The sequence below is a fragment of the Notamacropus eugenii genome, chromosome 2 (genome assembly GCF_028372415.1).
Source record: "Notamacropus eugenii isolate mMacEug1 chromosome 2, mMacEug1.pri_v2, whole genome shotgun sequence".
Lineage (NCBI taxonomy): Eukaryota > Metazoa > Chordata > Mammalia > Diprotodontia > Macropodidae > Notamacropus > Notamacropus eugenii.
Genome location: NC_092873.1, coordinates 476,666,794 through 476,681,189, shown reverse-complemented (window position 1 = coordinate 476,681,189; position 14,396 = coordinate 476,666,794). Strand labels below are relative to the sequence as shown.

The 14,396-nt window shown below is 39.7% G+C and overlaps 1 protein-coding gene across 2 annotated transcripts; it reads right to left on the bottom strand.

Annotated features, from left to right (window-relative positions):
* Positions 1-233: 233 nt before the first annotated feature.
* SELE (selectin E) lies at positions 234-14,162 on the bottom strand. 2 transcript variants are annotated; one of them, XM_072648691.1, is made up of 15 exons: positions 14,050-14,162; positions 13,366-13,450; positions 12,563-12,949; positions 11,578-11,685; positions 11,248-11,427; positions 10,404-10,589; positions 10,098-10,286; positions 8,544-8,732; positions 8,212-8,400; positions 7,222-7,410; positions 6,562-6,744; positions 5,176-5,286; positions 3,790-3,811; positions 3,597-3,669; positions 234-2,928 (listed from the first exon to the last, which is right to left on the bottom strand). In XM_072648691.1, exons 2-14 carry the CDS (start codon positions 13,415-13,417, stop codon positions 3,612-3,614), a joined length of 2,043 nt encoding a protein of 680 aa, XP_072504792.1. In that variant the 5' UTR covers positions 13,418-13,450; positions 14,050-14,162; the 3' UTR covers positions 234-2,928; positions 3,597-3,611. The 2 variants fall into 2 exon arrangements, with proteins under 2 accessions (XP_072504792.1, XP_072504793.1); XM_072648692.1 differs by having other exon boundaries at positions 10,098-10,283.
* Positions 14,163-14,396: the final 234 nt, after the last annotated feature.

The window sequence follows — 14,396 nt, the reverse complement described above, 5'->3', positions numbered from 1 at the left end:
CCAGCACCAACTTCCTGCTTCCCCTCATGGCAGGAACGAGATTGTCCCTTGAGAAATGGTGGAGAGAGAAGAGGCTGGAAATATATGTTCTTTCTCTTTTCCAGTCACATGATGATAGGCCTTGCTGTATGTGAACCCCTCACCACACATGTGAGGCCCCCTCCTTCCCTACACCTGGGAGCTTCACCCAGAATACTTGTGTTCAGTACAAATACAAAACCCATACACAAAGATTATTATAAAAATCTTTATTATTTGTTATTGCATAATAAAGAATAAAATAAGTACATATTATATAAATAAATATTTTAAACACTTATTTTGTCATATTATAAAATCTCTACAAAACCCAAAAACTCATACAAGTATTTCACAAACATACATATTAACAATCTATTTTTTATAAACAATATTTTAAAATTCTAAGAGACATAGTCATTCATACTACAACCTGAGAACTATAAAGTCTCCTTCTATTTGTCCAAAAAGGTTTTGGTTCAGTATAGGCGCAATCTCCCTAGCACTATCAATTGATTCTACAAAATCTCCATGTTAGACAATGACATTACTTATGGCGATTCATTCCATAGGAATGATGTTATAAATGGTTGGTCAGCCAAATGCCGTTATTAATAAAAATAGCTAGCATTTCCATGGCACTTTAATGATTTCAAAACACTCCTATTATAGACAGGTTTTGCAGCTTTATAGTGGGGTTTGCTTATAAGATGTTATTGTAAAATGTTATTGGTACGAACAACCTTATGAGCAGTGTGCTTTTACTTTGTTCTGCAAATTCCCAGCTTCATGCCAAGTTGACTTTTGGTCCATATACTTGCAAATGGCCAACATCTCCCTAGCACAGTATGCCCCCAAATGCACAAGATGCCTCAATGTGCCCAATCTGATGATAAAAGCCTGGAAGCACAAAAAGCCTCATTTTTCACATCTTGTAGCACTAGGGCAGCCATTGGAGAGACCAAAATGGTGGTTGTTATTTCAGGCTTTTCAACCATCAATGGGGAACTGGCAATTGGGAAATTTTCTCTGCATATAAACAAACATTTTCATTTGTGTGTGGACAACCTCCTGATTTGAGAAACAGAGGAAGTTGAGGGATGAGCATCTTTCATAAGACAGTTTCATTTTGCTGTATAATCTGCAAAGACATTGAGCTCCTGCTGCACGTAAAATGCATGTCAGTTTACAAAGATCATATTTACATGGCACTTGAGAATCACACACATCTTTGACATAAAATAGAACATACCCACAATTGTCATTTAATTCAGCACAGAGACGTCCTTAAAATTGTACCTCCATTTGTTTTTCAAACTCAGACATTCAACATCCTGTAACCGTATTTTTTTCCCTGCATGAAAACGCTAAGACTTTTTATTACTTAACATCTCTGAGGAAATAACAAGCAAAAGAAATACAAGTTTCTGAGAAAAAGAAAGACAAAATCATATATACAATTTGTACAGTGACAGCTTTTTCTACTCTTTATATTGGAAAGAATAGTGGAAAGTGGGCACCTGTAGAAGGGCCCCTTCCTCAGCATCATAGCTAGGGTCTGCTGTCCTGAGCATTAGAAATCTTCCCTTTGGAGAAATGAAAAGTTCATAGATAGCACTCTCTTAGACTTCTGCTGGAAAAAACAAATATTGCAAGTTCTGCAAAGATACATAGCTAACATCAGGAAAAGTAAGTGCACCCACCCTCTTGCTGGGAGCTCTCAGTAAGGACTATGCACTTTTTTTTTTTTTTTTTTACTATTTTCTGGTTTGTTTTCTAAGCACTATTATTTTGATCACTCAATCATTTAAGTCAAGTTCAATTCTTTGCGACCCCATTTCTTGTTTTGTTCCTGACAAAGATACTGGAGTGACTTGCCATTTCCTTTTTCAGCTCATTTTACAGATGAGGAAACTGAGGCAAACAGGGTTAAGTGACTTGCCATGAGTCACACAGCTAAATAAGTGTCTGAGGCCAGATTTGAACTCGGGAAGAGGAGTCTTCCTAACTCCAGGTCTGGCGCTCTATGCACTATGGTGCCACCTAGCTGTCCCCAAAAGCACCACTGAAGGATAGTTCTATTGTTTTGTGAATCACAGAACGTTCCATATAGTTTTGCTCACAAATGTTAAAAAAAAAAATCACCTAATAATCTCTAAGCATATTTTGCTATATTGAATCCTACAATCGTAGAAGTGCTCCAGATCGATGATCTTCCATCCCAGTACAGTTTGGTCAGTAGGAATGAGTATGGTTTGCACTTTTCAGAGCTCTTGTCAATGTTGTTACCCTCAGAGAATTTGAAATTATAGAATTTTTTTCCAGTATTTAATTAGCAACAGAATTTCTCCCAGCGGAAGACCCCCACAAATCTTCTGAATACTTGATAAGTTATAATACTCGTTCCTGTTTACAAGGCACTTTACATTTTACAAAGGCAAATATGATTACCTCACAACACCTGTTCACCTGTATTCAGTGAGTGACAGCTCACACCATTCACAAAGAACCAAAGAACTTCCATGTTGGGTCTCCAGTGAGCTCATGCTTGATGATGATTGGGAATGTAATCCCAATATTAAGGCCCTTTTCCTGTTAAATTTTTAAGGATTTGACAATGGCTAGTTGGTTGGTCAATCTATTATGACAATTCATCCTCTTATTTTGAAGGATGTAATAACATACATACATAACTGACTCTTCCTGGAAGAAAGATATGGAATAACCCTTGTCACCTAGACTTGGTCAATGGAAGTTTTTGTGGATGCCAACATTGTGATTTATAGGCATGGAGAGACCAAGGATCCAAGGAAGATTTTCCTCTTGAGGAGAAGAGTTGTCTCCACTGGCTAGGCCCATAACTGAAAAGCCTAGTTTTCTAGGACATGTCTGCAAAGGCATCTCCAATTCCTGCAAAGACAATAGCATATCCTTTCAGAACAGTCTTTAGATCTCAATCCCGTCTGCTCCTAACACATTGTTCTAGCTAGACCAAAGTAATAATTTACCTATGCATTTTTATCCATCCAGCCAATCCAAATCCTTTTATAATAGAGCATTTGTATATACAACTGTTTGTGAATGCAAAATGCCTTGATGATAAATATCAGTGAAGATAGGGGCATGTCTTAGTAAAACTTGTGTCTCTCTTAATGCCTAACACAGGACTTTCTGTACATAGTGGGTATGAAACAAATGTTTATTGAATTGGAATAAAATTGCTAATTGGTAAATCTAATTCATCAAACACTTAGAACATCTCTAGCCCTGCTCCCATTGAAAAGGGAGCACTGAGGCATCAACAGCTATGTGACCTATCCTAAAGTGTTCAATCGTGTTCAGACAGAAGATGACATGCCACAAATTTCTGTTGAATGGGTAAAAGAATGAAATGGCTCATTAAATTGCTGTAGCACTGGTTCCCATTCTATGATTCTATATTTTGTTCCTTGTAAATAAGGTGTAACAATGAGCATCGGAAACCAGGGAAATCCTGGTTCAATAGAACTGATGCCATTGCAATAAAGGATGATGATGGTGATAACCAAATGAATCTTCAATAAAGTTAAGTAGTTTACCTGATCCTGTTGGACTTAAATTAACTCAGAAGCAGCTTGGTAGATTCCATCTGAATCAAGACTCTGGCAGCTACTGTAAAACATACAAGACAAAGACAAGGTAAACCACTTTTCTCCAGAAGAAAAGGGGTGGGGAACATTTGTATAAAATGTTAGCTGATAGATTTCATATATTTACAAAGATAAAACTTACCTAGCAGGAGAAAATTTCTTTGCTGCAAGGGAAAGAAAGAAAATCATTATGTCATAAAATAATAAAACTAATTTTGAATTATTGATCTTATTCCCCAGTTTTTAATTTATCTTTTTTGACAACTGAACTCCCAGTCCTTAACTCTTTTTATAAATCTGGTATTGTTTTGAAGGTTCAGTTTTTGGTAAAGCTTGAATGATCGCAAAACAAGATAATAATACTAATAATAGAGCTAGATGTTGGAATGGTGATTTTACCAGTATAAGGAAGTCCTGAGTGTAAAACCATAACCTAAGCAAGCAGGTCAGCCTCTTCGCTGTACCTGTAACTAACTCAGGGTGCTGTCTAGAACACTGAGAGATTAAATGATTTGCCTGTGATCACATGACCAGTATTTATCAGAGGTGAGGCTTTTACCCTGGTCTTCCTGGCTTCAAAGTCAACTCTCTATCCACCATATTGCCTCTTGATAAAATAATAATTAATAATAACAATCCACATTTATCCAGTTCTTCAAGGTCAACAATACTTCTTTCACAACCCCATTCCTCCTCTCTCAAATGTGGACCAAATGATTCACTAGAAGAATGCTTTTCCTGATAAAAAAAAAAAAAAGTCTCAAGCCTTCTGAAGACTGGATTTGAAAATAAAAGACCTGATTTGAATTTCATTTTTGCCACTTAGTACTATATAACCTCAGCCAAGGCCCCTAACCTCTTTGTGACTCAATTTCCTCATAAAATGAAGAGTAAGGACTAAATGACCTCTAAATTGCCTTTGAATTCTAAATCTATTAACTTGTGATCTCAGCTCTGATTTAAACCTGGGACTTTCAAGAAATATACTTCAGGAGCATTTTTTCAACCTTCTTTTAAAAACTGTAATGTTGAACCTCCTTTTGATCCAGACCTGTAATTTTCATTGTAGTGGGGAAACCTGGTGTGGAAATTTTCTCCACTGATGCATTTCAGCAACTTTTTGGGAATATGTAGTCTTAGAATTTTCTGCATCACCAAAAGAGAAAATGATTTGGCCAAGGTTATACAGCTAGTGTCTATCAGGGCAGGACCTAAACCCTAATTTTCTTGATTCCAAGGGTAGCCTTCTCTTTCCTATGCCATATTGCCTCATGATACTGAATCTGTTACTGCTGATTCAGACCATTATACCCCCCACCTTGAGATTGCCACTGGCTGCCCACCATCACCCATCCTGCCAGGACTTCCCCTAGTCAAACCCAGGTTATACACAGTGGAACCAAAATCCTAGTTTGCATTTGTAAGAGGTATTATGATCTTTTCCTTCATTCACCTATTCTTCTGTGAAAATTATTTCCAGAAGTGTATTTGTAGGGCATTCACAAAGAGCTGCAGAAAGACTACTCACCTTTCTTTCGAAGACGTTTTGCAAGCCAAAGAAGAAATGATGCTGTCGTCAAGAGGGAGGTCCCACTAGCGGCCAGGCCAACGACCAGGGAAGTGTTTGACTCCTCAGGAGCTAAGGGAATGAGGAGGAAAAGATTCATTCAGATATTCAAATGAGGGAAGACACTTGCAAACAGATTTAAAGTCCCTTCTCCTTAGCCTTTTCTCCTATTGATGAGAGGATCATTTACTACATTTGGCATTTTTATTTTAGGTAGAATGTAAGGGGGTGAAATCATTCGTCAAAAGACTTAACCAACCATGGATTTTGTTCAAAGGAATGCTACCTGAGGGTCCCTGAGTAAGAGCAGGGAATGTCTCATTTCCAGAGCAGAAGCTCCCTAAACCAAGGGTTCTTAACCTTTTTTTTTTTTTTGGCATAAACTCCTTTAGTAGTTTGATGAAGCCTAGAAACTCCTTCTCAAAATGATGTTTTTCCATAATTAAAGGTTATGCTAAATTTTAGTTAGAGATTAGTCAAAATAAAGATTAATTTTCTTTTCAATGCAGTTCCTGGGACCTCCTGAGTCTATGTGTTACGTGTGTTCATCCTTCATTGTCAAAGAAGACCATGCCATCAGAGAAATGATGACATGACTTGCACTTGACTTTGTTTAGAGTGAGGGAGGACTGTGCTGGTCACCAGCCTCACTTCTTCTCCAGAGCCAACTGAATCCAGTGACCAGATATTCATCAAGATGACTGGAGATGACCCAGAATGAGGCAATTGGGGTTAAGTGACTTGCCCAAGGTCATACATCTATTAAGTGTCTGAGGTGAGATCTGAACTCAGGTCCTCCTGACTCCTGCATTGGTGCTCTATCCACTGTACCACCTAACTGCTGCTTCTAACTCTATAGACCCTAAGTTAAGAACCTTTGCTATAAACTAGGGATCAGCAAACTTTACGGCCTGCTGGTCAACTGTTTTTGTAAGCTGGGGTTAAAAGCAATTCTTAACTCACAATCATACAAAAACAAGTAATGGGCCAGATTTGACCCACTGGCTATAGTTTGCTGACCCCTCCTCTAAACAATAACAAGTATTTTTTGCACTATTTTCCCCCTTCCCTATGGATTTAAAGGTTCTGCAGTTTATTAACCTATACAATATTCTAGTTAAAGAATGTCAACATCTTTGATGTCAGAGACTTTCTTTTATCTTGTTTTTGTATCTCCTGAGCCCAGCCATATTCCTAGTATGTGAGAGACATTTAATAACTGATTGGCTAAATGAATAAATGAATGTGAAGGACTGCAAAGTTATTATCCCTTATAACATCATTTCCTAAAATATCCAGAGAATTCCCTTTCTACACACTCTTAGTGAGCTGACCCTAGTACATTACCTTCACAGGAAGGCGACATCCCAGACCAGTTTCCTGTGGCTCTGCATGCCAAGGAATCCGAGCCGTTGAGTTTCCATCCCTCGGGGCATTCAAACACACATCTGGTGCCATAGAGAAAATTCCCATCACCGTCACAGGTCATGTTGATCTCCTTCGGGACTTTCAAGGTAGAGCATTGTACCGCTAGAAATGACATTCAAAGAAAGAGATGCATGAGGTTAAGAAAAGTCTATCGGGAAATAGTCAGGCTGTTAAAATACACGCACTGAATTTCCCTCCAAAACTTCTCAATTTCTAGGATAGCTGTCACATTTCCTTAAGAGTATTCTGCAAACCATCTGAGTAAACTAGTCTATAATATAAAAAGTAGTGTATGATTGTAAGTGACTTAATCCCTCTCAACTTAAAATTTACCTGTTTTGGACTAGAGGACAGAAAAAATATTAATTTATGTTTCTAGCATAAAAGAATTAAGATCCAGGCCCCCAAGAGCCAACCAACCCACCTAAGAACAAGAGTTGATTTTTAATTAAAACTTTTGTTTATGTTTTAGTCATCAAAGTTATAGACTTTGTTTCTTTGAAATAAACTATCTCAATTTCACTTTCACAAATAAAAGAAAATACTCTTGAAAAAAAAAAGAACCTAAGCACATCCTACCTTCACAGGTTGGCATTTGCTGCGTCCACTGCCCCTGGGCTGTGCACTCAAGTTGGGGTGATCCTTGCAACGCAAAGCCTTCCTCACAGATGAAGCTACAGACGGACTGGTAGGTGAAGTCTCCAGTGGAGGAATGAGCACAAGTCATAGAGCCATTCTGGGGCTGGCTCACAGCATCACATTTCTTGGCTGTAACACACACAAAGGCACACAAACACACCATTACCATTAGCAGTTTGCTTGATTGACTGCCCAAGAAATAGTGTGACCCTGGGCAAGTCACTTAATGCTGTTTGCCCTCAGTTTCCTCATCTGTAAAATGAGCTGGAGAAGGAAATGGAAACCACTCCAGTAGCTTTGTCAAGAAAACCCTAAATAGGATCACAAAGAGTTGGACTCAACTGAATAACAACTTGCTGGTTGACAGTAAGCCTCTTAACTGTAGGGACTGATCACAGGATCATAGATTTAGATCCAGAAAGGACCTAAGAAGTCATCAAAACCACCACCTATATTTTACAGATGAGGAAACAGAATACTGGCAAAAGAAGCGAGGTCTCTTGTCCAGGATTTCACGGGGAGAATAAGGGAATAAGCATTTATATAGAACCTACTATGTGCGAAGCACTGTACTAAGAGTTTTACAAATATCTCATTTTATCCTCACAACAACCTTGTGAGATAAGGGCTATTCTTATCCCCATTTTACAGTTGAGGAAACTGAAGCAGACATGTTAATCAAGTGCCCATGATCACACAGTTGTTGAGGCTGGATTTGAACACAGATCTTCTTGATCTGTCACTCGACACTGTGTCACCTACAACTAGTTCGTGTATGACAAAGGATTCAAACTCAGGTCTTCATCTGACTTCAGGCACCTGGTTTCATTTCATGACATGAATTTGAAGTTTTTAGCAACTCCCTTCTGGCAAGGGAAAACTGCTGTGCCTGGTATGTTGTCATCTGAAAGGAGGGAAATTTGATCTCACCTTCACAGGTTGGCATTTGCTGCGTCCATTGCCCCTGGGCCATGCACTCAAGTTGGGGTGATCCTTGCAACGCAAAGCCTTCCTCACAGCTGAAGCTACAGACTGACTGGTAGGTGAAGTCTCCAGTGGAGGAATGAGCACAAGTCATAGAGCCATTCTGGGGCTGGCTCACAGCATCACATTTCATGGCTGTAACACACACAAAGGCACACAAACACACCATTACCATTAGCGGTTTGCTTGATTAATGCAAAAATTGAGTGACCGCTCAAGAAATAAAATCCTGTGTTTTGAGTGGGTAGGAGGGGGAAGCTTGGATTTTTAAAAACTACCTTCACACGTGGGCTCCTCCATGTCCCATTGTCCTGTTAAGTTACACTGAAGTCTCTTGGATCCTTTCAACATAAATCCCTCCTCACAGGAGAACTCACAGCTGGAGCCACTCTGGAAACTTCCAGAAAGACTAGGAAGGCATTCCATGTGGCCTCTCTCTGGCCTGGTGGGTGCTTTACACTGTATTGCTAAAGAGACACAAGTAGAATACTCAGTCAGGATTGCAAAACAACATGGCAGTATTCGCACTTTGATGAGTGAACTCTGACCCATTCCATGAAAAACAAAGGTAAACAAGAAGCTACCTCTAGATCATGGATCATAGCATTCAAATTAACAGATTTCAGAGATGGCCTCATCCTTCATTCTGTAGACAGGGGATTCCAGACCCAGAGATATTCAGTAATTGGGCCCAGGTCATGCATGGAGCTAGTGGAAGAGACAGTTTTCAACTGTCCCTCCAAATCCAGGGTTCTTTGGGTATACCATGCTATTTCATCAGGATTTATGAGTAATTGGGGAGGAGTTATAGAACAAAACAGCTTGATGAGGGACCTAAAAAGTGGTCTGAAGATGTAGCAGCATTTTAGTGTTAAATCTGCATTCTTTCCTCTCCTTGAATGCATGAGAGAATTAATTTTTATTTCTCCCCTTCTCTTCCTTCATCCATTCAATAAGGTTAATTCTGGGCAGGCGCAGATACCAACCTCTCAGAAGTGGGATTTGTTGTTCCTCTGATATACTGGGAAAGCTAGGGATGGGAAGGGGAGGAGACTTTGGACAATCAAAGGGAAGCACTGGGGATCTAGGAACCTGGAGAGACTGAGGGAGGTAGTGGTAGGAGGGAGAGAAGAGCTCATTGTGGGAGGTGGGTGGACACCAAAGAGAACTTTTGCTTACTTTGAAGTTTTACCAAGGGTCCTGATTGTTTGCCTGCATGACTCTGAAACAAACACTTCTTTCTGGATACCTCTGGCACTCCAGGATGAGTTTGCTAATTCTTATATGACTTGCTAGGTTTCAGGGTCTCTGTCCTTCTATTGGAAAATATGTAAATATGCATTTACACTCAACATGTACTTGAGTGTCTACTCTGTGCCTAGTATTGTGACAGAAACACTTCATAAATTTTAAAATCAAGAGCTGGGCAGGATCTCAGAGACTATTATTTCTATCACATTAATGTTGCTGCCTCTTCTATCTTATTATCCCCATCTTCCAACTTATATAAGACATAGCTCTTATTGGCATGTACCTATGACATTCTAAATAGGAACCAATCTTGTGATGTTTGCATGTAGCCAATAATGGAGCACAAGCTCATTTGAATAAGCTACTCTTCAATGGTGAAGAACAACTATTTGATGCTCTGTGACTGCTTGGGGGGAAATTGGTTAGACCAGCTTTATACCTAGAGCTAATTAACTGGTTTAAACACAAGTGGGGCTCACAGTGCCCACTGAATCTGATCTCAGAAGTTCAAGTAGGTGCCTGGCTTCATTTCAAGCTACTCAACCTGTCATGTTATCATGTTAAAAGAAATTTGGTCCTACCTTCACAGGTTGGGAATTTCTGTGTCCACTGCCCCTGAGCCGTACACTCGAGCAGGGATGATCCTTTTGGCTCAAAGCCTTCCTCACAGCTGAAATTACAAACTGACTGGTAGGTAAAGTCTCCAGTGGGCGGATGGACACACTTCACAAAGCCATGGTGGGGCTGGCTGGGAGCATTACATTTCACTGCTGAAGCACACAGAAAAGCACACACACATCATTCCCATTAGCCTTCTCTTTGACCCCTTTAATAATACATTACAGAACCAACCCTTTCAATTGCCTCTTGATTTTAAGACATCTTACCTTGACACGTTGGTCTCTCCATGTCCCACTTCCCAGATGAGCTACAATGAAGCTTCTTGGATCCCTTTAGCTCAAATCCTGACTCACAGCCAAACACACAGGTTGTATTCCATGGAAAGATTCCAGAACTTTGGGAGCAATTCATGGATCCATGAGCAGGACTTGTCAGTGCATCACACTCCACCACTAAAAATGAGAAGTGAGACCATGAATTTGACAGAACAGCATAGTTCTTCTGTGTTGGACTTGGACAGTCCTACAAGTCCCTAAAATAAGAGTCTTGAGGACAGTACACTAAACCTTTCATATGTGATTTCTGATTATCTACATTGAGAATTATCAATTCAAAGTCCCTGTACTTTGCTAACATAAAGTGAACCTTGATTTTCTCAAGCCCAAAAGGAACTGTAAGAGAAGGAATTCTAAGTCAAATTGAAATTATCCCTGAGGCAAACCAATAAATGTGTAGAAATATTGGCTTTGTTTTTAAGCTAACATTTTATATCAGTCTAAAGATGAAATAATCTATTCCCAGTATGGAGGAGTAGGTTGGATACGTAACGAAAGGAAGTGACTGGAGAAGAAGTGTTGTTTTATTTCTGTTGTTGTCCCAAATATTCTACAACCACAACATGGGGATCATTCCTATTCAAATAGAATACAGTACACCTTTCAAAAGCCAAAGGCCTATCATGCATTACTCTGACTCCTGAGTTGACTGTATATATCTGAAGACAGAGTGAGCTATGCTCTTAAAGGGTTTCTAAAATAATCTAGGTGGGATAAGAAACAGGGATTCTGGAATGAGGCCCCAAACTTTCTATACCAAAGAAAAGTGAAATACCTTTACAAGTAGGGCTAGGTCTGCTCCATTTTCCAGAAGAAGTACACTGCACAGAGTTAGCATTGGTTGGAACATAGCCTTCTTCACAACTGACAGAGCAGGAAGAATTGAAATACCCCACTGGATCACTGCAAACCAGAACGCCATGCTCAGGATTGGCCCGAGATTCACAGGTCACAACTATGATAGAAAACAAAATCAGTCTGACTCATTCTTCGTTTTGATATAAGAGGGAAAGTGATATGATGGAGACCACGCTCCAAAGACAGGAAGGAGGATGAGGTGAGGTTGAAAGAATTGAGCACATGGATTAGGCAGAGCCAGTCTTACCATGCTCACACTGAGACCCGGTGAACCCTGGGTAGCACTGACAAGTAAAGCTGTTGATGGTCTCCACACACTCCCCATGGCCATTGCAGGAGTTGCTGTTACAGGAGGCTGAAACCAAAAGGATCATCACTGCTGCTGCCATAGGTCCTTCATATGAATCATCAGAATGCTTGCTAAAGGAGGGCTGTTTAGAGGACCCAAATCCTGTTGGCCTGCTGGGCTTTTTATTTTAGCTTAAGGGCCTGTCAAGAGGGCAGACTGACATTTTTTAGGTTCCCCTTTCCCGAATCTCATTTTTAATATATTTCAGACCAAAAAAATCACATAAGGTGGTGTTCACTATTGCAGAGGACCATTTTCCAAAACGAAGGTACTATATTTCCTCACTGGCTCTGAACATTGATACTCAATGCACCAGATACACACATATCTCCACCTCAGTGACCATCACTTCATACATAAACACACACATACACACACATGCACACACTGTGGTGATGATAGTGATAATGAAAGCAATGAGGAAGAGGAGGACACTAGCTTGCATTTCTATAGTGCATTAAGGTGTGCAAAGATCAAATATAATCTCATTTTATCCTCTCAACAAACCTGAGAAGTGCTATTATTGGAGGTCCTATTTTTATCCCCATTTTTCAGAGGAAGAAACAGGATGAGAGAGGTGACTTGCCCAGGGTCACATAGCTAGGAAGTGCCTGAAGCCATATTTGAATTCAGGTCTTCTTAATAGTAGGGCCACCACTCCATCCAATGCACCACCTAAGACTTAGAGTTACAAATAGATTTACATACATTAGCTCATTCTTTCAGCATAGGAAACTTTTGAGGGAGGTACTTCAGGGTCAAATGAAATGATATGTATAAGGTACTTTGCAAACCTTAAAACTCTTTAGAATTTTTAATAGCTATTATTCAAGTATTACTCTCATTCACTCTACCAATATCTCTTCCAACTAATTCATCATACCTGTATAACACAAGGCCAGCTTCTCTTTTGTGCACCTTTCATCATTCCACATGCCTGAGTCTTTGCTCCTCTTGATATAGATCTCCACGCAGTCCTCATTATTTTGCTTATTGTTGGGTTCACCAGGAGCCCAGTTCATGGCCTCTTCGGTCAGTGACTTCTGTGTCCCTACCCAGGTCCAGACACCATTGATTTTTCTGATTCCAATCCAGTAGTAACTTGGGGAGAATCTTAGTGTTCTATTCAGGTATTCAATTTCATGCTTGTTTTGAATGGCAACCAGGTCTGTATACCTTTCCTGGCAATATTTCCTTGCCATTTCATAAGTCATATTCACTTCAGAAGAGGCATACAGCCAAGCATCACTCCTTTCAAACAGAAGAAATGCTAGAAAAAAGAAATGGTATAGTTTTATCCTGTGAGTATACTGTTCTTTTGACAGATATTTTCCCTCATTTTATAGGTTTGTTTGGGGTTTTTGCCCTTGAAATAATACCCATATGGTTGGGCAAGCTTAGGAATCAATATGGAATTTTCCTGGGGATTTTGGGGTGACCTGAACTTTTGTTACCCTTCTAGGAGTGGAAAAGAGATTAGCAAAGACTCCTCATTCCTAGAAATTCTGCCCAGTGCCTTGGCACCAGGCAATTTTTCTCAGCTTCCCACTGTAATATCATTTGATCTAATATCACATTTTCCCAGAACCAAGTAATGACATTACAGAGGGTATCCCTATACAAAAGGAGTTTTTTTATCCCATTTTAATTAGTGATAACAGTTTTCTCAAGCAAATATGATCTTACCAAAGATGAGACCAGGTAGAAATGACAAGACAGTCATCATTTTGGAAACCATCCTTTTCTTCACAGTATTAGCGTTGGAATAATTCTTTGGGAGAAAAAGAAAAGAAAAGAATTTATTTTTAAAATGAAATTGACATTTTAAAATCTCTTTAAGGTTTCTAATGTGATTTACATATATAATCCCATGTGCTTCTCACAGAAACCCTCTAGGGGTAGATTCTGTTTTTAATCACTATTTTATGGGTGAGGAAACTGAGACTCCTGGGGGCTTGTCCAGGGTCACACAGCTAATAAGTATTTGAGGCAGGGTTCCAATCCAGCCTGACTCCAAGTCCAGCACTCCATCCACTACCTTATGCTATCCCATTATCCTTAATATTATAAAAGAATATGCCTCTTGAAAATATGGTAAGATGTTGACTCTAAAGAACCACGAAACCATGAGATTGATAGACATTGCTTTACATGTTATTCTTCAAAGGCAAAGCCTTAAAGCCTCCAACAAGTTATCAAAAACTGGATTCTGAATTTACATCCAGCACCAGAGAGAAAGCTGGACTTTTAGCTTCTCTGAAAATTACACAAATCCGCCTGGGAGAAGTTGGCCGATTACCTTCTCCATCCAGAATCTTGGTCCTATAATGAATCCTGAACAGGGTTTAGTTAATAGTCAATTGTACTTACCGTTCCACAATCTGGTAATCTCCTCTCCCGATTTCCTCAAGTGGTGTCTTGCTGTTCACACTGAGCTAGCTCTTTCCCACTCTGGCTGTAGCCTGTCAAGAACTGTAGCACACCCTGGGCTTGCGAGTCCTTTTAAAGGCAGCACTTCCTATGGAATTCCATGACCCAATGGTTGAATAATAGGAGGATGTCACCAAGTTAGAAAGTGGGGAATTTCCCAAGAAAGAAAGATTCCGGGGATTGTCCACAATATTACCAATCCCGTGCTGATAATAAACTCCTTCCCCAAGGTTTGCCACCCCTCCTACATTCTACCATTCCTTTGATGTGTTTTATATATTCTATGA

Excerpts from the sequence above, each read along its gene's own strand:
- SELE (XM_072648691.1), bottom strand. The coding sequence starts at position 13,417 with ATGGTTTCCAAAATGATGACTGTCTTGTCATTTCTACCTGGTCTCATC. Across the intron at positions 8,401-8,543 it reads GGAGGAGCCCACGTGTGAAG|CCATGAAATGTGATGCTGTG; the intron begins GTAGTTTTTAAA and ends TGTGTGTTACAG. Across the intron at positions 6,745-7,221 it reads GCAAATGCCAACCTGTGAAG|CGGTACAATGCTCTACCTTG; the intron begins GTAGGATGTGCT and ends TGTCATTTCTAG.